The sequence below is a fragment of the Muntiacus reevesi genome, chromosome 12, assembly GCF_963930625.1.
Source record: "Muntiacus reevesi chromosome 12, mMunRee1.1, whole genome shotgun sequence".
Lineage (NCBI taxonomy): Eukaryota > Metazoa > Chordata > Mammalia > Artiodactyla > Cervidae > Muntiacus > Muntiacus reevesi.
The window spans coordinates 15878962-15903271 of NC_089260.1; the positions used below are offsets into that span (position 1 = coordinate 15878962).

General features: G+C 35.6%; 1 protein-coding gene across 3 annotated transcripts in view; it reads left to right on the forward strand.

Annotated features, from left to right (window-relative positions):
- The window catches only part of VPS13B (vacuolar protein sorting 13 homolog B), a 763389-nt gene that overhangs the window by 129600 nt on the left and 609479 nt on the right, over positions 1–24310 (forward strand). For all 3 annotated transcript variants that reach the window (XM_065903113.1, XM_065903114.1, XM_065903112.1), the window contains exon 17: positions 13910–14091. In XM_065903113.1, coding sequence (XP_065759185.1) covers positions 13910–14091 — 182 coding nt within the window. The remainder of the gene's footprint in view (positions 1–13909; positions 14092–24310) is intronic.

Below are 24310 nucleotides of genomic sequence, written 5' to 3' on the forward strand. Positions count from 1 at the left end.
GAGACCTGGGTTCAGTCCTTGGGTTGGGAAGATCCCCTAGAGAAGGAAACGGCTACCCACTCCGGTATTCTTGCCTGGAGAATTCTGTGGACAGAGGAGCCCAGCAGGCTATAGTCCTTGGGGTCACAAAGAGTCGGACGTGACTGAGTGACCTTCACTCACTCTTAGTTACCAACTAATACATACATCTGAAGCCAAATTTGTGTAACTTGTTTTTGGAGGAAAGTTCTGTTTATGTCCTTCTCCTGCGTAAAACACTTTGCTTCTCATAGCTTTTATTGTAAAGATTAGAACATTTAAATCTTTCAGTGATATCCTCTATTGTCTGGCCCCTTCTTAACTGTCTGGATTCATCTGAGTATCTTCCTCTCTATCCCTTCCCACCTTCTTGCCTTTTTCAGTATCTTTTTTTTTTAAAGCCAAGTCTTTCACCATATTGTCTCAGTAGTCAGTAGCCTAAATAATAACTCACTCCTCAGATACTGACTCAACTGCTTTTAACAGATTATTTTTCCTGCTTTGCATTGTACTTTTCATAGGAGTGATTTTTACACTTTTTTTTTTTTTTTTTTGGTGATTATTTAATAGCTTTTTCCCTTTTTACATTAAGTTCAGTAAGGACCGTCTCTTTTTCTGTGGAGGCCATTAATCTTCAAAACCTTGAAACTATGGAAAATATAAGTAAATACTTATTGACATGAAGTTGCTAATTTCCTCAACCATTTTAGTGGTTTTTGAGTTTTTGATCAAGATTTTAGTTTGTATGGTTTTTTTCTGATGACCAAATTTGTATCCTTTTTGCTTACATAATATATGTAAAATATGCTCTAGGCCAGAGCAAAAACCAATGACTTTAATTACTGAAATTGAACTAAAATTTTAGTGATTTTTTTTTTCTTATCAGAATTCACAAAATAATATTTGAATGTTTTGAATTACATATATGATATATTGCATGAACACACTTCTCTTTTTTCCTAAGTAAACATTTTTGCTTAAGTAGGTGAACTGTCTATATTGAATTAACTTGTCTGAGAGATAATGAGATTATTGAAGAAACAACATTTTGCTCTCTTGTATTTTGTTGGTTTTCTACCACCTGTAGTTCATTGTAAGATTTTGAACTTTATATGTTATAATAAGGCATTCATTAATTTTTAATTTTAGTGATAAGACAACTTTTACTTCTCATTTTCTCTGTCCATTTGTCATCTAATATTTCAGTTCCAAATATCATTTCAAAAATTTGGAAAATGATAAAATGTTCTCATATCTCAGTTGAATATAATTTGTATTTTGCAGCTATGCTCAAATGGTTGTAATTAAAAAATAAATATAGCAGTTAATATTGTAGGGATATTGAGAAAGTGGTACACTGGCTAATGAATGTAAATTTTGATTCAAACAACAGAATGTCAGGTATGCATTAAAAAGACCAATGTGAAAGAGTATGTAGTTATGTAAGAAGTTAAGAAGAAGAGTTTCATCACTGAGATATGTTGCTTAGTCATAAAAAGCAGGCTGTAGACTTATATATATCTTCATTAAAATTATAAATATGTCTATGAATCATAAAATCAAGAGAGAGGCCTGTAGGTCTGTTTGCTGAGTTCATAAAAAGTGATTATTGTGGGGAGTGGAGTTGGAAGGAGGAGGAAGGAGGAGCTTTAACCTTTCATTTTACCTGCCATTTAGATAAAAAAGTTTTTTCTCTTCCATGAGTGTTGATAATATTGTGTAAGTTAAAGAGAAGAGTCACTGTGTGCAGAATGAAATACAAATTTCTTAGCTTTTTAAACTGCTTTCATTTCTCAGTTGAATTAGTGAGTTTTGTACTCATTTTATTTTGGAAAAAGTGATCTAATTTTATTTTACTGTACAGGATATGAGTAATAACAAAAATACATTTTTGGAACCAGTTTGTAGGTTCAGACCTTGCATTTGGGGACTCTGTATAAATCTTTAGATCCAGCTGTTGCTGAGGATATTCTTTCAGTTGCCGTGAGGTGTGTTGATTTTAAAAGAATGGATGATTGTTCCTGAAGTGTACGTATGGCAAAAATTTTATAGTATTGCTATGAGTGTGAATGGATTGTTTAATTCCTTTGCATGGAGTAGTTAAAGGCACTTCCATGTTTTTTATTTAAAATTTTGAAGGAAGAATGTTCTCTACAGAAATGTCAGATTGGTCCAAAAATTTTATCAGCTCTGTATTGCAATTTGTCAGCAAATGATACAGACAAAATCCTTTAAAGTGTTAATTAGAGTATATTCATTTTCAGTCTTTGCTACTGCACAATCAAGACCTACTTGTTTCTATTTCCTTAAATTTATCCTGGAGTTTGTCCAAGTTGGTTTTAATGAGTTGTTTATCCCACTAGTTACATTAGGATTTATTTTTCCCTAGAGAGTAATGTTTGAATTGATAGTTTTTAAACCTATTCTGTAAAATGAACATATGTTCTGACTTGGACTTCTGGATATGTGAAATAGGCATTTGTTAAAGAAATTATTTTATTTTCAGCAACTTAACTGTTAAAATGTAGGTTTAGTGATATTTCAAAAACATGAAGTAAATCCAGAAGTTGTTAGGTAACTTTAGTATAACTTTTATTGAGCTGTTTTATTTTAAGCAAAGTTTAAATAAATTTGTAGTGGTATAAATCACAAGGAAGATTATACTTTTATTGTTCATTTTCATTGACATTTTAATGAGCTCCCAAAGTAGCTTAAAGTTATATAAAATCTATTGATCTCTTTAAAAAAATAGTTGAAGCAAATACAGTATGATGGTATGGTTTGATGAATTGTGTTTGATGAAATGGATCCATGGATATTTCCTATTTTCTATATTAACCTATTAGAAATATCTCAAAGTTGAAAAAAACAAAAGAGAAAAAACCCTCTTCATTGATATTGTTACACTAACAGGTACATTGTACCTACATTCTACCATCTGCCAAATCATTTATAAATGGTTTGTTTTAGTTCAGATGATACTGGAGTATGTAGCAGAAGTAAATGTACTTTTATTTGCAGTCAGTTACAGCTGGAAAAGAAATCCCAAAACATTCCCTACATGTATGCTGTAATTTACTTGCTTGTTATTGAATTTCGGCTTTTGTACAAAGTGAATTATTTCCTTTGATGTTAAATTAAGTTGAACCTGAAGGAGAGCATTACCTTCTACTCTTGGGCAGTATTAAAATGTAGAATAAATTAATCTTTTTGAATTTGCATATGTTTAAGTTTTTATTCAAATCTATGTTATCCTTTGGGGAATCATTTTATGTGACATATGATGGCTTGCAAGTTAGAGTACCATATACAGTAGCTAAATTTTTTATGAAATTGTAAAAGGCCCACTTGTAAAAAGAATCTTGACTGTAATTTTGCCTTATAATAATTACTGCTAGAGTTATAAGACCATGGCTCTTGTTACACCATAGGACTTCCTAAATACCACAGACTTTCGGGCTAAAGGTAGATATTATTAAGTTAATTATACATTTTTATATTGTAGATTTCCAAATGTGTGTTCTGTTTACTTAGTATCATTACTGGTAAACTGTTGTTTTTGTTTTTTTGTACAAGAATTTTGAACAGAAATTTGAGAACATAGTGGAGAGAGAACCACCACTCAACTGTTATACCCGTAATAACAGAAAAGAAAGTGACTTAAATAATGGTCCCAATGTTAGAAAACCTAAAGAAACCAGTAAGAATAAATATAAATTTATGAATTAGATCCTATTTTTTTCTCCTCCCTCATTTGCTCTCTATTATGTTGCCTGCGAGGTTTAAGCAATGTTTATTTGGTACATTTTAAAATTATTAAATTTTTTGAAAACTTTTTGGCCCCATCACATGACATGTGGAACCTTAGTTCTCTGACCAGATATTGAGCCTGGTCCCCTTGCAATGGAAGTGTGGACCCTTAACCACTGGACTGCCAGACCCTCCAGAGCATATCTGTCTCCTTGTCTATTTATTACAATCCTTTGAGTTTTTGGCAAAATGTGACCAGGTTTGTCGAGTGAAGGGCAAATCCAAGCAGAGTCACATATTACTATTATATATTTGAGAGTTGTATGGACAGGACTGTAGGTGTCTTAATGTTCAGTTGTTTATTTAAATTATGTGACATGCTAATGGAGACAAATACTTTAGGGAGTTTTTTAATTTAAATTGAGATAAAATTCACATAACATAAATTTACTATTTTAATTATTTTAAACTGTTTGATTCACTGAATTTTAGTATATTCACATTGTTGTGCAGTCATCATCACCATCTAACTCCAGGGCATTTTCAAAACTCCAACAAAGAAATCCTGACTCTCTGATTCTGCATAGAGAATGCCACATACAATATGTGGCATTTTCTGTCAGTGGCACTAGTGGTAGAATCTGTCTGCCAATATAGGAGATGCCAGAGATGCAGGTTCCATCCCTGGGTAGGTAAGCTCCCCTGAAGAAGGAAATGGCAACTGACTCTAGTATTCTTGCCCGAAAAATTCCATTGACAGGAGCCTGGCGAGCTACAGTTCATGGGGTTGTAAAGAGTTGGACATGACTAAATGACTGAGCTTTTCTTTTACTTACCATGTTTTCAAGGTCTCTCCATGTTGTGGCATGTATCAGTACTTCATTGCTTTCTATGGCCAAATACTCCTCCTGTATAGGGGTATTGTATTTGCTCATCAGTTGTAAGTTTGCACCTTTCCCACTGCTTGTGCTTGCTTAGTCTCTCAGTTGTGTCCAACTCTTTGTGACCCCATCACCTATAGCCGGCCAGGCTCCTCTGTCCATGGGGACTCTCCAGGCAAGAATACTGGAATGAATTGCCATGCCCTTCTCAGGGGATCTTCCTAATCCAAGGATCAAACTCAGGTCTTCTGTGTTGCAGGCAGATTCTTCAATGTCTGAGGCACCAGAAAAGCCCACTTCTTGGCTAATAATAATGCTGCTATGAACATGCATGTATGAACTCTAAGGTGAACAGATTTTCAATTCTGTTGGCTATATACCTGACAATACAATTGCTGTTTTTACGTTTTTGATAAACTGTCACATTGTTATACACAGTGGTTGTACTATTGTATACATCCACTTCCAATGTCTGAGAGTTCTAATTCCCCCTATCCTTGCCTACACTGGTTATTTTGTGTGTTTCTTTCCTTCTGCTTTTATGTCCATCCTAGTGGGTGTGAAATGGTATCTCTCTGTGGGGTTTTTTTTTTTTTTGGTCTCGATGTGTGGCATGTAAGAACTTAGTTCCCTCCTGCTGCTGCTGCTGCTGCTGCTAAGTCGCTTCAGTCGTGTCCGACTCTGTGACCCCGTAGATGGCAGCCCACCAGGCTCCCCCGTCCCTGGGATTCTCCAGGCAAGAACACTGGAGTGGGTTGCCATTTTCTTCTCCAATGCATGAAAGTGAAAAGGGAAAGTGAAGTCACTCAGTCGTATCCAACTCTTGGCGACCCCATGGACCTCAGCCTACCAGGTTCCTCCGTCCATGGTATTTTCCAGGCAGTAGTATTGGCGTGGGGTGCCACTGCCTTCTCCTATTAGTTCTCTGGCCAAGTATCAAGCCCGCACTCCTTGCAATGAAACTGCTTAACCACTGGACTTCTGGGAAGTCCCTCTGTGTGGTACTGATTTTCATTTCCCTAATAATGTTGAACATTTTTTAAGTGCTTATTGGCCATTTGTGTAATTTCTTTAGAGAAATGACTGTCTGTTTTTAATTGGACTGTTTATCTTTTTTTGCTGTTGAGTAGTGGGAGTTCTTTGCACATTCCAGATACTAGACCTTCTTAGATATATGATTTGCAGATGTTTTCCCCCATTTTGTGTGTTGTGTTTTCAGGTTTTGGATATTTTCCTTTGATACACAAAATTTTGAAATTTGAAGTCCTCTTTATCTGTTTTTCCTTTTATTGCTTTCGCTTTTGGTATCGTATGTAAGAATTTGCTCTCTAATCCATGATTGTGATGAATTACACTTCTAGAAGTTGTATGGTTTTAGCTTTTTGATCAATTTTGAGTTAGTTTTGGTATATGGTGGGAAGTAGGGGTCCAAATTAATTCTCTGATACTTTGTTACTTGGTTGTTCTAAAACTGTTTGTTAAAAAGACTATTCATTCCCCACTGATTGGTCTTGACCTTTTATCAGAAGTCCATTGATCATAAATGTATGGGTTTATTTGTAGACAGTCAGTGCTAGTGCACTGATTTATATGTATATGCATATTCGATTAGTGTACCTTGTAGTAAGTTTGGAAATGTCAGTCTTCCAACTTTCTTTTTCAGGATTGTTTTGGTTATACATGGTTCCTTGTAAACCCATATGAATTTTAGGATTAGTTTAACCATTTACTCAAAATAGATAGGATTTTGATAGGGATCATATGGAATCTATTGAGTCATTTGGAGAGTACGGTATTAAATTTTCCAGTCCATAAATGTGAAATGTCTTTCCATTTATTTAGATTTCTTCTTTAATTTACTCAACAATGCTTTGTAGTTTTCATTGTAAAAGGCTTACACTTCTTTGGTAAAATACTTATTCTTAAGTATTTATTCTTTCTGTCACTGTTATATATGGAGTTAATTTCCATTTCAGATTGTTCATTTTAAGTGTGTTATTGTTGTTTAGTTGCTTAGTTGTGTTCTGACTCTTTGCGACCCCATGGACTATATAGCCTGCCAGGCTCCTCTAGCCATGGAATTTCCCAGGCAAGAATACTGGAGTGGGTTGCCATTTTGTACTCCAGGGATTTTAAGTGTATATGGGTAGAAAACTTGATTTCTGTATTATAGTTCCCTTGTACCTTGCAGTTTAGTTGAACTTGGTTTTAGCTCCAACAGTTGGTGTGTATGTGGATGGTTTTCAATGTATAAGATCATGTCATCTGTGATAGTTTTACTTTTATTTTTACATTCTGAATGCCTTTAACTTTTTTTCTCGCTTAGCTTTGTGGCTGGAACCCTTACTGCAATATTGAATAGATAGAATGACAGGTGAAAAATACTTGACTTCTTCCTCATCTTGGCATGCAAGCTTTCGGACTTTGACCACTGTTATGCTGTTAGTTGTGTGTTTTTCATAAATGTCCCATATCATGTAGAGGAATTTCTCTTTAGTGTGTTGAATGTTTTATATTATGAAAAAGTGTTGGGTTTTGTCAGATACTTTTTTCCTGTGTCAGTTGTGATAGATGTGTTTTCGCCCCTCTTCTTTCTATAAGTATGTATTGCATTGAGTTCTTGAGCCATTCTTTTATTTCTGGGATAAGTTTCAGTTGTCATGGCGTATAATGCTTTTAATATTTTTCCAAATTTCATTTACTGGTATTTTAGAGGTTTTTGTGTTTATGGTCACAAGGGATATTAGTGTAGTTTTCTTGTCTTTGTCTGGCTGTGGTATCAGGTTATTATTGATATTATAGAAAAAATTGGGAAGGATTCTCTCCTATTTTTTCCCCCCAAATTTGAAAAGGATAGATACTTTTTCCTTTACATGTTGGTATAATTCAGGAGTGAAGTCTTTGGTCCCGGATTTTCCTTGGGAGATTTCTACTTCATTTTGAAGGATAGTTAAGTCAGAAATGTAAGTATTAACTGGCAGTTTTTTCTTTCAGCAGTTTGAATATTTTGTCCCACTGCCCTGTGACCTCCGTGGTTTCTTGTGAGGAATGCCTTCAGAGCTCAACCAGGCAGTTTTCAGCTCTGCCACTTTGACTTGTGCAGACCTTGAAAGTCAGCCAGAAGTGAGAGCTTAGCGCCTTTCTCTTGTCTATCCTCTGCAGATGCACATCCTGAGCATGTGTAGTGCAAGTCTCTCAGTTGTGTCCGACTCTTTGTGACTCCTTGGACTATACAGTCCATGGAATTCTCCAGGCCAGAATACTGGAATGGGTAGCCATTCCCTTCTCCAGGGGATCTTCCCAACCCAGGGGTCGAACCCAGGTCTCCCACATTGCAGGCAGATTCTTTACTAGCTCAGCCACCAGGGAAGCCCAAGAATACTGGAGTGGGTAGCCATTCCCTTTTCCAGCAGATCTTCCCGACTCAGGAATTGAACTGGGTCTCCTGCATTGTGGGTGGATTCTTTACTAATTGAGCTTATCAGGGAAGCCAGAGCATGTGTATGGCCTTCCTTATTCCCAGACAGGTGCCTGAGCTTTTCATTGTTTTTATTCCCAAAAGCATCATTTCCTTGGCTTGCTTTCTGAGATTTTGGCTAATCTCTTTTTTTGCCTCTTCTGTTATCAATTATCCCAGGCATCAAGGACTAGTGCAGTACAGTTGCCTGTAAATGTTTTCTACAAATGCCCTTGGGTAGTTGTTTTAGTTTTGGGAGAGTTCTGAATTAAGAGAGAGAAAACAGGCTCTCTGCATTGATCTTCTAGGTAAGCTACCAGACAGGTCAGAACAATTAACCACAGTTTCTTGGTTCAAAAAAAAAAAATCTTTTTTTTGCTTTCTCTGTTACCTGAGAATGGGGATAAGAACCATTTGGTGTCACTGCTGAGCTGGGGACCAGAGGAGGTAACATAGGTAAATAAAAATAGCGCAGAACTTACTGTTCCTACTGAAATTGAGTTGTTTTAAATTTTTTAAAATATTTTTTTGATTATGTGATCCCCTGTTTGTTATAGGTTTTGTTAGTTTCTCGAGTTCTGAAAAAGTTGATTTTTGACGGCATTGCCAGCTTTTTTGTTGCTTCAGTTGGTAAATCATCTGCCTGAAATGCAGGAGACCTGGGTTTGATTCCTGGGTTAGGAAGATCCCTTGGAGAAGGAAATGGCTACCCACTCCAGTACTTACCTGGAGAATCCCATGGACAGGAGGGCCTGACAGGCTAGAGTGACTAAACCACTACCCCCAGACTTTGGTGTAGCTTACTCAACCATTTTTGATGGTACCATTTCACTTTTGGAAGTTATTTTTTAAAATGAACTTTTCTCTCTCTCTCTTTTTTATTTAAAATGTTTTAAATTGAGATGTAGTTAATTTACATGGTTTAGGTGTACAGCACAGTGACTCAGTTGTGTATATATATCTATATATATTCTTTATCAGATTTTTTTTCCGTTATAGACTATTATAAGGTGTTGAATATAGTTCCCGGTGCTATATAATAGTTTCTTGTTGTTTATATATTTTACATATAGAAGTATGTAACCCCAAATTCCCAATTTATCCCCCCTTCCCCTTTGGCAACCAAGAGTTTTTTTGTATGTCTGTGAGTCTGTTTCCATCTTGTAAATAAGTTTATATGCATCACTTCTTTAGATTTTGTGTGTTAAGTGATATCATATATTTGTCTTTCTCTATCTGACTTAAAAGTGAAGTTTGTATCTGTGAGAAAGTAAGAAATTATCTGATAATTCAATGTCGAGTCACGGAGTGGAGATAGTTTGATACATTGGTAATGCTCATGTCTTACCCTCTCATTTTAAAAATGTTTAATGAAATTAATTCATTTTGATATAGTTTTTGATTTCCATAGTCCATTCTTGAAGTATTGCAGTTTGAATTTTTTGAAAAAATAATGATATATTTTTTTCAAAGAACCAAGCAAAAGAATACAGATATTTACATAGGGAAAAAAGGGAAAAGATCATGTAAAGTCATCCTCTTTTATCATCTCCCAGGAATGAACATTATCAGTAGTTCTATTGAGAATTTTTTCTTTCAGCATATAAGCAAATGCAGACATATTTTTATGTGTGGGTAACCCGCCATTTCCTGCCATTTCCTGGAACCATATTATAATGCAACTATGTATGCTTTTGCCATATTTCAGCATCTCCTTTCATTTCAGTAGTTTCATCTCTCTGTCTCTCTTTTTTTTTTTTTAAATTATCTGAGTATTTTTGTAACAATTGGTCTTGGCTGTGCTGGGTCGTCAGTTGCTGTGTGGGCTTTTCCCTAGTTGTGGTGAGTAGGGGCTACTCTGGTTGTGGCGCGCAGACTTCTCATTGCCATGGCTGCTCTTGTTGAGGAGCATAGGCTCTAGGTGCATGGTCTTCAGTAGTTGCGGCACTAGGGCTCAGCAGTTGCAGTTCCTGGGCTCTGGAGCACAGGCTCAGCAATTGTGGTGTGTGGACTTAGTTGCTCCGAGGCATGTGGGATCTACTCTGACCAGGGATTGAACCCATATCTCCTCCATTGGCAGATGGATTCTTTATACCACTGAGCCAGCAGCGAAACCCTATCTGAATAGTTTTGCATCAAGTAATTGTATCAAAATTTGTTCAATGATAAGATTTTCTCAGGTTGAGGCTACTGTAAATAAGCTGCTGACACTGTCATTGTGTAAATATTACTGCAGACTCATGTGAAAATTGTTTTCAGATAGATTCCTGAAAGATGAGTTAGAGGCTGGGAGGCCTTGTTAGTCTGATAGGTTAAAAGAATCATTTGTTGTTGGTTAGACGCTGGGTCATATCTGAGTCTTTTGTGACCCATGGACTGTGGCCCAGCAGGCTCTTCTGTCCATGGCATTTTCCAGGCAGGAATACTGAAATGGCTTGCCATTTCCTTCTCCAGAGGATCTCCACCCCCCTCCCCCCACCCCCCCCAGGGTCAAACCCATGTCTTCTGCATTGTAGGCAGATTTTTTTTACTGCTGAGCCAGGGAAGCCTGAAAGTCATAAGTTGTCTTAATTTGAATTTCCCTTTTTACTGGTTAGGCTCAAGAATCTTTTCATGTCTATGGATCATTTTATTCTCACATTCTGTGAGTTTCTTGTTTATATCTTTGTATCATTTTTGAATTGAAGTATCTGTTTTCTTTAATGAATTTATAATTTTTTCTCTTGAAATTATTCATATTTATTCTTCAGGATTCAACTTAAATATAACAATTGCACTTTTCCCTCAGCCGTTTTGGTGTATCTCACAGGAACTTGTTTTCAGCATTGTTATAGCATTTGTTTTGTTAAATTCTAATTACTGGTTGATTGTCTCACAATTAGGTTCTGAATTCTTTGTGTAAAGATAGCGCCTGTGTCTTCAGTTTCCAGCAGAGAACATTGTGTCTGTTAAGCTTACAAAGTTGCTCATGACTGAGGGACAGGGCACATAATTGATTTTAACTGTAGTTTCTGTGGTAGATTGGGCAGGGATGATTATGTTGTTTTCATTATGTAGTCACTAAGTCGTGTCCACCTCTTTGTGACCCCATGGACTGTAGCCTTGCAGGCTCCTCTGTCCTTAGGATTCTACCCGAATCATCGGCCTGCGTCACTCTCCAGAGACAGCCACACAGCTGTCACTTACCTCCTTCAAGGCTGCTGCAGTTTTGCTTGGAAGTAAACCTTTCCATTTAGTAAGATCTACACTGTGTGTGTGTGAAAGTCGCTCAGTCATATCCGACTCATTGTGACCCCATGGACTATACAGTCCATGGAATTCTCCAGGCCAGAATACTGGAGTGGGTAGCCTTTTCCTTCTCCAGGGAATCTTCCCAACCCAGGGATCAAACCCAGGTCTCCTGCCTTGCAGGTGGATTCTTTACCAGCTCAGCCACAACTACCCACTCTATATGAAATGGCTCCCTCTTCAGTAGTCCTGTTCCATGATCTTCTTTTCCTGTTTCTGAGGACATTTGTCTTCTAACTTCCTTATATCATTTGTTTATTTTTATTGATTAATTTCTAAATATGTTTCCTATCCCCAGTAAAGTGAGTACACTGGGATTTTATTTTATTGTTCTTTCTTTTGTTCATTGATGTTTTAAAATGGCTAGTACTAACTTGCTTCAGTCATGTCCTACTCTTTGTGACCCCTTGGACTGTAGCTTGACAGGCTCCTCTGTCAGTGTGATTCTCCAGGCCAGAATACTGGAGTGGGTTGATTTGCTCTTCTTCAGGGGATCTTCCGAATCGAGGGATCGAACCTGCGTCCCTTATGGCTCCTACATTGTAGGTGGGTTCTTTACCCACTAGCACCACCTGAAATACTTCCTAAGTAGGTAGTGCCTGACTGCTGTACATAAGCATTTAATAAATATATGTTGATTTTATAGATTTTTCTAGAGAACAGCTTTACCATGAAGTTTGAATACTAGCTAGGCTTAGCGTGAGACCTAAACAGTCAAAGTCTTAGTAGCATTGTAGCTCTTTTTGTTTTTTTTACAACCCTAGAAATTCAAACTAAAAATCCAATCTTGACTTTGAAGGATATTAGGTTTATTATTAATAACAAGACGATTCTTAGCTGCAATACCAATGGCTAGAAAAGGAGCCCATTGACTTTAAAGATGAATGAAATTAGCAGCGTTTCTGGAAGGGTTCTTCTTTGGTGGTCTTGTGATTAAGAATCTGTGCTTTCAATGCAAGGGAGATGGGTTCGATACCTGGTTGGGAAACCAAGATCCCATATGCTGCACAGTGCAGCTGAAAAACAAACAAAATAGTGTCTGCGGAGACTTCAAAAAAAAAAAAAAGAAAGCCTGCCTGGCAAATGTAAAAGTAACCAATTGATATGAGACTGTCAGTATCTCATCAGTATGGAGCATTGCTTGAAACCCGTTTATAGTCTTCTTATGGTTAAGTAACCCCCATATACTGATTGTTTTTACTAGTCTGTAGTCGACAGCTTAGGGAATTTTGTAGAAGGGGAGTTCTGGAGAAGTTCTGGTCCCTCCATGTTACTTTATTAAAATGAATGGCCATAGCACTTTTTTCTCTATTTGTTCTTTTCTCCAGGAGTATCAATTATGTATATTTTAGGTTATCCTTTTCTGACAGTGATATCAACGTCCTTTTCTAAAATCATTATATACTTCTACAAAAGTTGTGTATGACTTTCTGAATTTCATCTGTTCCTCAGTGTATTTTATGTTTTTAATATCTAAATATCTGAGGATTTTGCAGATACTTTTATTTATAGTTTAATTCCAGTGTAATCTGCACGTATGTTCTGTATGATTTCATTCCTTTTAATTTTATTTAATTCGGTTTAATAAACGTAAATTGGTGCAGCCGCTGTGGAAAACAGTGTGAAGTTTTTTCAAAAAGCTAAAAACAGAACTATCATATGATCCAGCAGTTCAACTCCTGGGTAAATGTTTAAAAAAAAAAATAGAAACACTAATTTGAAAAGCTAATGTACTCTAGTGTTCGTAAGCAGCATTATTTGCAGTTGCCAAGATTTAGAAACAAGTGTCCATCTACAGAGGAATGGATAAAGAAAATGTGGTGTGTGTATATACACACAGTGGGATACTACTAAGCTGTAGAAAAGAATGAAATGTTGCCATTTGCAACAATATGGATAGACTTGAAAGATATTATGCCAACTGAAATAAGTCAAAGGCAAATACTGTATGATATCATTTATATGTGGAATCTAAAATAAAATACAACAAACTAATGAATGTAATTTAAAAAAAAAAGAAAAAAGAAGCAGACACACAGATACAGAGAACAAAGTGGTGGGTACCAAGGGGAGACGGGGATGTAAAATAGGTTCAAGGATGTTTTGTGCAACATGAGGAATGTAGCCAATGTTTTGTAATAACTGTAAATGGATAGTAACCTTTCCAAATTGTGCAGAAAATAAATTTAAGAAAAGAGAATAAGGCAGATCTACTAGTAAATCCTATTTTAAGAATTAATTAGTATTATTATTTATTTTTAATGATTGACTTGATTAAAGTATAATGCTTGAGCAGTATATATGTGTATGAATATGTGTGTGGATTATTCTAGTTTGTATTTTTTATTACTGTTACAGGTTCTGAAAAAAGTTAGTAGAATTGCATTTCTCATTGATGGAACTCTAATTAAAATAATGTCCCTGGATACATTTTTGTCTTGCCTTATTTTATATGTTGCTTTTTATAAATGTTACTTAATATGTTGTTTGTTATGCTTTCTGTTTTCTTATGCAGGACCAAAAGATCTCAGATTGCTATAACTGAAGGCATTTTTGAGCTTCCAAATCTCACAATTCAAGCTACAAGAGCTCAGACACTTCTGCTTCAAGCAATATATCAAAGTTGGTCTCATAGTGGAAATGTCAGCTCTTTAGCAGTTAATGAAGCTTTGATGAATGAAGTTTTCCAGACTGTTGGTAAGAACACCGTTTTCTTGACAAGTCTATGGAAAACCTCTTATTCGAAGTAACTAATATTTTATCATTCAAATTCATTTGTATAGCATGATCATCTTAAATTGAAGTGTATATCTGTGAAAGCAGTTATTTATAGTTCCTGTGGAAAATCCAAGATATGAGTTAAGTCATTCAACTTTGTTCTCTGCCATCAACTTGTAGATATATTTTGTAGTTGCAAGAGATTATTTTTTTACCAAGTCCTTGTACAAATTCTGGGACAACTTTTGAGGGGATCAGTGTGTATATTTGAGATAATTAAAGTCAATTATAAATATAATATATTTGGTTATGCTGGTAGAGTGGAATAAAATTCCTTTTTTCATTTTATTAAAAAAATTTTTTTAACTGACAGATAATTGCTTTACAGAATTGTGTTGGCTTCTGCCAAACATCAACATGAACCAGTCACAGGTATACATATGTCCCCTCCCTATTCAACCTCCCTCCCACCTTCCTCCTTATCCCAACCCTCTAGGTTGTTACATTAGGATATGTGAAATGGATAGCCAGTGGCCATTTGCTGTATGATTCAGGGAACTCAAACCGAGGTGCTGGAAAAAAATTCTTAATTGCAGTATTTTAGCATTTGGTAAACAAGTTATTTATTTTATGTGAAAAATTTGAGTCTTACACCCTGAACGAATGAACTACTGAAAATTAAAAATTTACTTTGATGCCAGTATATTATCTTCATCTTATCACTCACTTTATACATAAATAGGAAAACTTATAGAAGACTTGCTTGTTTTATGTTGTATCAGCTCAAATAATGTTACTTTCGTTGGCAACATAAAAGAAAGATGTATTTTTATTAAGTGTAATTATGCTTAAAATGTTATTTTTATTTCATACATTATTTATTAAAATAAATTTGGTTTTGTTGTTATTATACAGTGCTTTTTAAGGTTTTAAGGTCAGACCTTACCATGGGGAGTGTTTTATAAATTCTTAAAAGACGCAGTTTAAAAGAGCCTTTTTAAATTTGATATAGCCGTTGCCTAATGGAAAGTTTTATGGTTGTTTTTTGTCAGGTTTTTAGGATTCTGTAAGGAGATTATAGGACTGATGTTTCATTTGTTTAGAAGTTCTTAACTTAGCTTATGAAAGGGCTTTGAATTCTCTGAATCCCCTGAGATAAGTGTGCAGATCTTCTTATGTGTATATACACCTATGCACATATCCATTTTTATCTTCTCTTTTTGATTTGATTCTTTTATTAAATGTAGTGACTCTGTTTCTTAGTCTTTTAAATTATATCTATTTTTTATCATATTAACATAGTTACTGTTGTTTTTTCTTTGGTTGGTTTTTTCTATACTTCAATTTTTATTATTTTACTTCAAACCTATCTATATTTTTATGCTTTAGGTATATGTCTTGGAAATAGCATAGAACTAGATATTTTAGATCAAATTTTATAATCTGCTGTTTTGCTAGTAAATTCAATTCATTTATACTTGATTGTATTTTTTTGTCTTTGTTTCTATCATCTTATTGTTTCATTTCCTTTTATACTGTTTTAGTTACCCTACTTATTTTTAAAAAATGCTATTTTTCTCATTTAATTTTCCTCTGTATAATTGTTTGAAATTTGTATCCCCTTACTGAATTATTAACCTACAAAATAACTGATACTGCTTTGAAAAACAATTTGTTCTTCAAAATATTATAGAGGTAATATGTGTCCATGCTAAGTTGCTTCAGTCGTGTTCGACTGCCCCTGTGGACTGTAATCCACCAGGCTTCTTTGTCCATGGAGATTCTCCAGGCAAGAATACTGAAGTGGGTTGCCATACCCTCCTCCAGGGAATCTCCCGTCTCAGGGATCGAACTGGGTCTCTTAGGTTTCCTGCATTGGCAGACAGATTCTTTATCTCCAGCACCACCTGGGATATAAGCCAGCAGTTTTACTCCTATATATATGTGTGTATATTGCCGAGAATTGAAAACATATATCTACATAACAATCTTATACATGAATTCATAGCATTATTTTCTTTTCCTTTTTTGCATGCAGAAGTGTTTATTGATTTGTTTTATTTTTATTAAAAATTTAAAAAAGTATTTTTCTTCATGCTGCACAGTATGTGGAATCTTAGTTCCCCAACCAGGGATCGAACCCATGCCCCTTGAAGTGGAAGCATACAGTCTTAACCACTGAACCACTCAGGAAATCCTAAAAGTATTTATTTTTTAATAACAATTTTATACATTCAAGGTATGCAGCATGATGTTTTGATATATTTAGTGAAATGATTACCAGTCAAGCTAATTAACATACCTTCTCACATAGGTACCATTTTTTTTCCTATGATGAGAGCACCTGAAATTTACTCTTAACAAATTTCCAGTATATGATATAGTATTATTAACTAAAAACATCATGCTTTACTTTATATTTCTAGATTTTACTCATTGTATAAAACTGCATCTTTGTATTCTTTGATCAGTATCTCTCATTTTCCCCACTTCCCTGCTCCTGGTAAACAGTACTCTGCCCTCTGCTTCTATTAATATGACCTTTTAAAATTCCACATGTAACAGAGATCACATAGCATTATTCTTAACAGCCAAAAGGTGGAAACAGTACAAATGTCTCTTCCTGATGAATGGATAGGCAAAATATGTTACATCTTTACAATGAAATATTATTCAGACATAAATAGGAATGAGGTACTGATACTTCATTATCTTACGTGGATGGATCTTGAAAATAATAACGCTAATTAGAAGAAGGAAGATGCAAGAAGTCTCATATTTTGATTCTAGTTTTATGAAATGCTTAGAATAGGCAGATCCACAGAGAGAAGTAGTAGATTAATGGTTGCCAGAATCTGGGGAAAGGAGGGATGGGGAATGACTTCATGAGTTTCTTTTGGATTGATGAAAATGTTCTTGAAATAGATAGTGGTGATGTTTTCATTCTTGTGAATATGGTAAATTCCTCTTAATTGTACACTTTAAAAGGATGAATTTTATATGAATTTTACCTTGTTCAAAAAATGTTTTAAATTGATGACTGTTTAACTGGATTGAATTATTTGTTGTGGTCTGAATGTTTTTGTCCCACCAAAATTCATATGTTGAAATTCTAATGCCCATTGTCATGGCATTAGGAAGTGGGGAGCCTTTGGGGGTTGATTAGATCATAAGAGTGTAGTCGTGAGATCAATGTTCATTTAAAAGAGGCCAGAGAGTAGCTCCCTTAACTCTGCTATCATCTGAGGATGCACGAAGAAGTAGGTAGTCTGGAGCAGGAGGTGGTTCTCACCAGACCCAGACGATGCTGGCAGACTGATTTTGGAGTTTCTGTATCCAGAACTGAGAGAAATAAATTTCTGATAGCAGCCCTAAAGGACTAAAACGTTTTGTCATTGCCATTCATTTTATATATTTAAAAAAAAATTTTTTTTTATTAGTTGAAGGCTAATTACTTCACAACATTTCAGTGGGTTTTGTCATACATTGACATGAATCAGCCTTGGAGTTACACGCATTCCCCATCCCGATCCCCCCTCCCACCTCCCTCTCCACCCGACTCCTCTGGGTCCTCCCAGCGCACCAGGCCCGAGCACTTGTCTCATGCATCCCACCTGGGCTGGTGTTCTGTTTCACCATAGATAATATACATGCTCTTCTTTCTTTTTTTTTTTTTTTTAATTTTATTTTATTAGTTGGAGGCCAATTACTTCACAACATTTCAGTGGGTTTTGTCATACATTGACACGAATCAGCCATTGAGTTACACGTATTCCCCATCCCGATCCCCCCTCCCACCTCCCTCTCCACCCGACTCCTCTGGGTCCTCCCAGTGCACCAGGCCCGAGCACTCGTCTCATGCATCCCACCTGGGCTAGTGATCTGATTCACCATAGATAATATACATGCTGTTCTTTTGAAACATCCCACCCTCACCTTCTCCCACGGAGTTCAAAAGTCTGTTCTGTACTTCTGTGTTTCTTTTTCTGTTTTGCTTATAGGGTTATCGTTACCATCTTTCTAAATTCCGTATATATGTGTTAGTATGCTGTAATGTTCTTTATCTTTCTGGCTTACTTCACTCTGTATAAAACATCCCACCCTCACCTTCTCCCACAGAGTTCAAAAGTCTGTTCTGCACTTCTGTGTCTCTTTTTCTTTTTTGCATATAGGGTTATCGTTACCATCTTTCTAAATTCCATATATATGTGTTAGTATGCTGTAATGGTCTTTATCTTTCTGGCTTACTTCACTCTGTATAATGGGCTACAGTTTCATCCATCTCATTAGAACTGATTCAAATGAATTCTTTTTAATGGCTGTGTCATTGCCATTCACATGACCATTATTTTATGTAGAGTTACTATACAAAAGCTTTTCTTTCAGATTTTCACCCGAATCGTCTCCAGTGAAGCCTTTCTTTGGCAGAAGCATTTATCACTGTTTGAAATTCACTAATTCATTTTTTGTTGTTCTTGTTTATCAAATTTCTATTTGACATTCCTTTCAGAGTTTTTTGTTTGTTTTGTTTTTTGGTTGGGTATCTCATAGTATTTGTTGCTTGATATTTAGTTGCTAAGTCGTCTCTGACTCTTGGGACCCGTGGACTGCTGCACGCCAGATTTCCCTTCCCTTCACTATCTCCTGGAGTTTGCTCAAATTCACGTTCATAAAGTTGGTGATGCTGCCTAAACGTCTCATCCTCGGCCATACTCTTTTCCTTTTGCCTTCAGTTTTTCCCAGGATCAGGGACTTTCAGCCTCAGTCCTTCCAGTGAATATTAAGAGTTGATTTCCTTTAGGATTGACTGGTTTGATCTCCTTGCAGTCCAAGAAACTATCAAGAGTCTTCTCCAGCACCACAGTTCGAAAACATCAATTCTTTGGTGCTCAGCCTTCTTTATGGTACAATTCTCACATCCGTACATGACTACATGAAAAAAACACGTTTGGACCTTTGTTGGCCAAAGTGGTGCCTCTGCTTTTTAATATGCTCTCTAGGTTTGTCATAGCTTTTTAACAAAGAGCAAGCATCTTTTAATTTCATGACTGGAGTCACCTTCTGCAGTGATTTTGGAATCCAAGAAAATAAAATCTGTCACTATTGCCACTTTTCCCCCATCTATTTGCCTTGAAGTGATGGGACTGGATGCCATGATCTTAATTTTCAGTGTTGAGTTTTAAGCCAGCTTTTTCACTCTCCTTTTTCACCCTCATCACAAGGCTCTTTAGTTGCCTCATTGTATTAATCAACCTTTATTTAAAATTTTTGTTTTTGTTGCTTAGATAGCCTAAAAATTCATAATTTTTGATCATACTTTTTTAACATTCACTCTGACAAATTAATTCCATATTTCCTTTTCTGAATTTATTGAATGGACTGTGCAATGTAAAAGCATCTTATTTAAACTTTCGTACTCTGAAAATATTCCATCCTGATAGGATGCTGCCGTAGGTCTTAAAAAAATGGAATAGATAAGTAATCACAAGTTAAGTGGTTTGTAACCTGATAATCTGGGACTAATTTTTTGGAGATTAAGGGAGTTGAGGAATATTAAACGTGTTAGGAAGTTTTTATCTCTTTTCCAGGATTTCTTATTTTTATCAAATGAAGCAGATATAAACTGTATCATTGAATTAATCAGCTAAAATATTTTTTAAACGTCTGATTTCCAAGTGTCCAGTTTTATTTCTTTATTTTTTTTGCTCCCATCCCCCCATCCCAAATCTCACTCTGTTCGTTTTATTCTTAGTACAGTGCTCTCGCTGTTTGGTCACTCAGTCGTGTCTGACGCTTTGCAGCCCCATGGACTGCAGGACACCAGGCCTCCCTGTCCTTCACTGTCTCCTGGAGTTTGCTCAAACTCATGTCCATTGAGTCGATGATGCCATCCAGCCATCTCATCCTCTGTCGCCCCCTTCTCCTCCTGCCCTCAGTCTTCCCCCGCATCAGGGTCTTTTCAGATGAGTCAGTTCTTCGCATCAGGTGGCCAAAGTATTGGAGTTTCAGCTTCATCATCAGACCTTCCCATGCATATTCAGGGTTGATTTCCTTTAGGATTGACTGGTTTGATCTCCTTGCTGTCTGATGGAGTCTCAGCACCATAATTTGATAGCATCAATTCTTTGGTGCTCAGCCTCCTTTATGTTCCAACTCTCACATCCAGACATGACTCCTGGAAAAGCCTTAGCTTTGACTGTTTTGACCTTTGTTGATAAAGTAATGTCTCTGCGTTTTAACATGCTGTCTATGATTGTCATAGTTTTTCTTCCAAGGAGCAAGCATCTATTAATTTCGTGGCCCTTGTCACCGTCTGCAGTGATTTTTGAGTTCAAGAAAATAGTCTTGTCCCTGCCCTGTTTCTGTTTTTCCCCATCTGTTTGCAGTGAAACGATGGGACTGGATGCCATGGTCTTAGCTTTTTGAATGTTGAGTTTTAAGCCAGCTTTTTCACTCTCCTCTTTCACCTTCATCAGAAGATTCTTTAGTTCATCTTTGCTGTCTGCCATTAGAGTGGTACCATCTGCATATCTTAGGTTGTTGATATTTCTCTCGGCCATCTTGATTCCAGCTTGAGCTTTATCCAGCCCGATATTTCACATGATGTACTCTGCAGAGAATTTAAATAATTAGGACGACAGTATACAGCCTTGATGTACTCCTTTCCCAATTTTGAACCAGTCCTTTGTTCCATGCCAGGTTCTAACTGTTGCTTCTTGACTTGCATACAAGTTTCTCAGGAGGCAGGTAAGGTGGTTTTGTATTCTCATCTCTTTATGAATTTTTGACAGTTTGTTGTAATCCACACAGTCAAAGGTTTCAGCATAGTCAGTGAAGCAGAAGTAGCTCTTTCTCTGCAATTCTCTTGCTTTTTCTTTTACTCAGTGGATGTTGGCAATTTAATCTTTGGTTCTTCTTCTTTTTCTAAATCCAGCTTCTACATCTGTAGGTTCTTGGTTCAGGTACTGCTGAAGCCTACCTTGAAGGATTTTGAGCATTACTTTTTAGCAGAAGAGCAATAATTGTACTTCCTGTGCAGCATTTTTATATAAAGAAAACTAAGCACAGAATAATAATCCTTTATTCTTGGTTTAAAGGTACAGAGTTATTTTGCTATTTTATTAACCTCATTAGTTTCTTAAAAACAGCTGTTTTATCTTAATTAATACTTCTTCTTTTAATAACTGAAGGTATTAAACATGTCTGTGTATGTAAAATCAAGTAACTTTAGGTTGATGGATTTCATTGGGTCATAGAATAAGCAACAACCTTGTGCACTTGTCTTTAAATGATAGGTAATAATGGTGCTTCAGAAATGAAACATCAAATTTTATTTCAAGTATCAAAACTGCAAATCACTTTAAAGAAGAAAAGTCATTTTCTTTTTAGGCTCTGTATCATTTATTTATTATTTTAATAGACTCTGTATTCTCTTTAAGCAAATATCTATGTGAATATTGAATTATGCTACATGTTCTTAAAGCTACCTTGGATTTTTCTGCTCTGCCTTTTGAAAAGAATAAAATTAACAGTTATTAAAATAAATAGTAAAAACTTTCTGTGCTAATGCTTGTTAAAAGATATAATTTTGTGCATTGAGTTAATCTTTCTGTTACATACGGATTCTGGTATAGTGAATGCCTTACTGTCTCTCTCAGTTAATAAGAGTATTTTTACTTTTCAGCTATTAAAATTTACTGAATTATAGCATGGTCATCTATTTATGTCTAAACAAAGGGCAGTTTGTTTCACTTTATTTCAATTAATTTTTTTATTTAGAAAATGGTGATAATGTTTGTTGATCTACTCATAGAGTATTTGCAAAATGCAGTATTGTTTGTGGAGTGCATTTGTTGTCTTGTCCTGGCTATAGGTTCCTGCTGGCATCATACATCTGGGGATATTGCCTGTGAAAGTGGTTGTAAGGTGTTAGGTTCTTAGAGACTGAGATAATGACTGTCAGAATTGGAGTCTCATTGGTCCAGTGTTTTAGCTGAGAAGGTAATAGGGAAAAGGTAAATTCAAAGAGTAAGGAAGAAAGTAAATAGGGTAACAAAGTAGTGAACTATATAATGAAGAGCAAAATTCAAGAGGTAGGTAAGGTCTTGTTTGAGCTTATTGAAGAGCCTACATTGTGCCTCTTTAATATAGGTGTTTACAAGAGACTGTGTCAGTCAGGGTCTTGGTCACCTACGAAGAACCGTATTTTCTCTCTTCTGCCGGAGATTCCAAAGGGCAGTGGAGCAACAGAATATTGAAGTGCAGTGGGATGCTAGGAGTATATGAAACCATGTCCTTTAATCTGCTTTTCACATACTATACAGTTGTCTACTATGCATTTTTCCTTTACTGAGCTGCATTTTGCAGGGACTGGATACCATAAGACTTACTTGAACAATCTGAATTGACTCACCTTTTTTAGGCTGATGTTTCTCATACATTAATTTCTCTTTATCTTCCTTGTAATATTGATGTTGGCAGGTTATGTATCCTCCATACACAGTGTGAAAATTTTTGCTTAGAACAATTCGGTGTATTTCTCATGCATCATCCCAGAGATATTCACGAAGTAACCTAGTTTTTGAAGCCAGGGTTTTGGACCTTTCTGTTACTATTTATTTTTGTTACATCAAACAAACTCTTTGGTGAATAAGACCAGAAAAAAAGTAAGATAATCAAAGTTTGCTATTCCATAGAAATCATGTAATGAAAGAATATAAAATATTGGGAATTTAGTTAAAATAGTAAAAAATTATAAATAATAAAGCAGAGATATTAAAGTTGGAACTAAGTATGTATTAGTAATTGAGATCTTGATTTACACATTTTTATTGTTTGTTTTTGATGGTCCTCATAGTATAGAGGTTATAAGCTTTGTCCTTTTGCTCAGTTAAATACAAAGTCACACATGGCTTTTGTTTGCTCAGGAAAACAAAGACTTGTTACTTCTTTTTCTTTATTCAGATAGTTCATTGTTTTGTAGACAGTCTAGTTCTGGTCTTTGTTGGGAAATTACTTACAGACTTTAAAATCTATGTGCAAGGTGATCAAGTGGACATTTGAATCTGTTATTTAAGTGATGTCTTAATGTTAAAATAAAAATCTACTTTCCAGAATGTAACTGTAAAAGTATTTTATGCAAGATTTCATGTGGGATACCTTAATGGTTGAATAATAAATTTTACCTCATAAAAATGAAATTCAATAATACAGTAGCTTTCTCAGCTCAGTAGCATCTGGCCTATTCTCATGAGAGCCAATATTTTCCAACTCATTAGGATCATGTCGTTCTGTATGTCGTCAACATTGACTTAGCCAAGCTACCTTTACTTACATAACCGCCAAACTATTAAATAGGTCTCTTGTGGAGTGAAGTCAAATATTCCTCTTACTTTACTTCTGCCTTAGAAGAGGGGAAGAAACTGTACATACTGTAACATTTAAACATCTGGTCTGAAACCACATCAGTGTAACTCTGAGGAAAGTTACGGATTTGGTATTCTTCCCAGGTGTGCATATAAAAAGGGTTTTGGAGTTGTTGAACAGTTCTTTAACCATTTAGGAAAAAGATGAAGTACAGTGATATGCCTTTTCTATCCCTCACTACTTCCCTCAACATGTATGTCCAGTGCGTTCTGAAATAAATATTTTGAACTGTGATAAAATTTTCTTTCTAGATAGAAGTATTGATTTTTAATTTATCCTTGGCTATAAATAAAAATGCTTGAGTTAAATTTGCATTAAAATTACCTGTAAGACTTTTTGATGTTTAAATCAGAATAATAATTTAATAAAATAAATAGCGAAGACACAAATGGAAAAGATACTCATGCTCATGGATTGGAGGAATCAATATTGTTAAAATAGTCATGCAGCATAATGACTTGCCGTTCACTTATTGGGAAATGATTACCACAGTAAGTTTAGTTAATATCCATTGCCTTGTGTATTTAGAATAAAAAAGAAAAAGAAATTTTTCCCCTTGTGATGAGAACTTACAGGATTTATTCTTTGAGCAACTTTCAAATATAATGCCCAGCAGTTAACTATAGTCATCATGTTGTATGTTACATTTTGAGTACTTATTTATTTTATATGCGTGTTTGTGTGTGTGTTAGTCACTTAGTCGTGTCCGACTCTTTGTGACCCCATGGAATGTAGCCCACTAGGCTCCTGTCCTTGAGATTCTCCAGGCAGG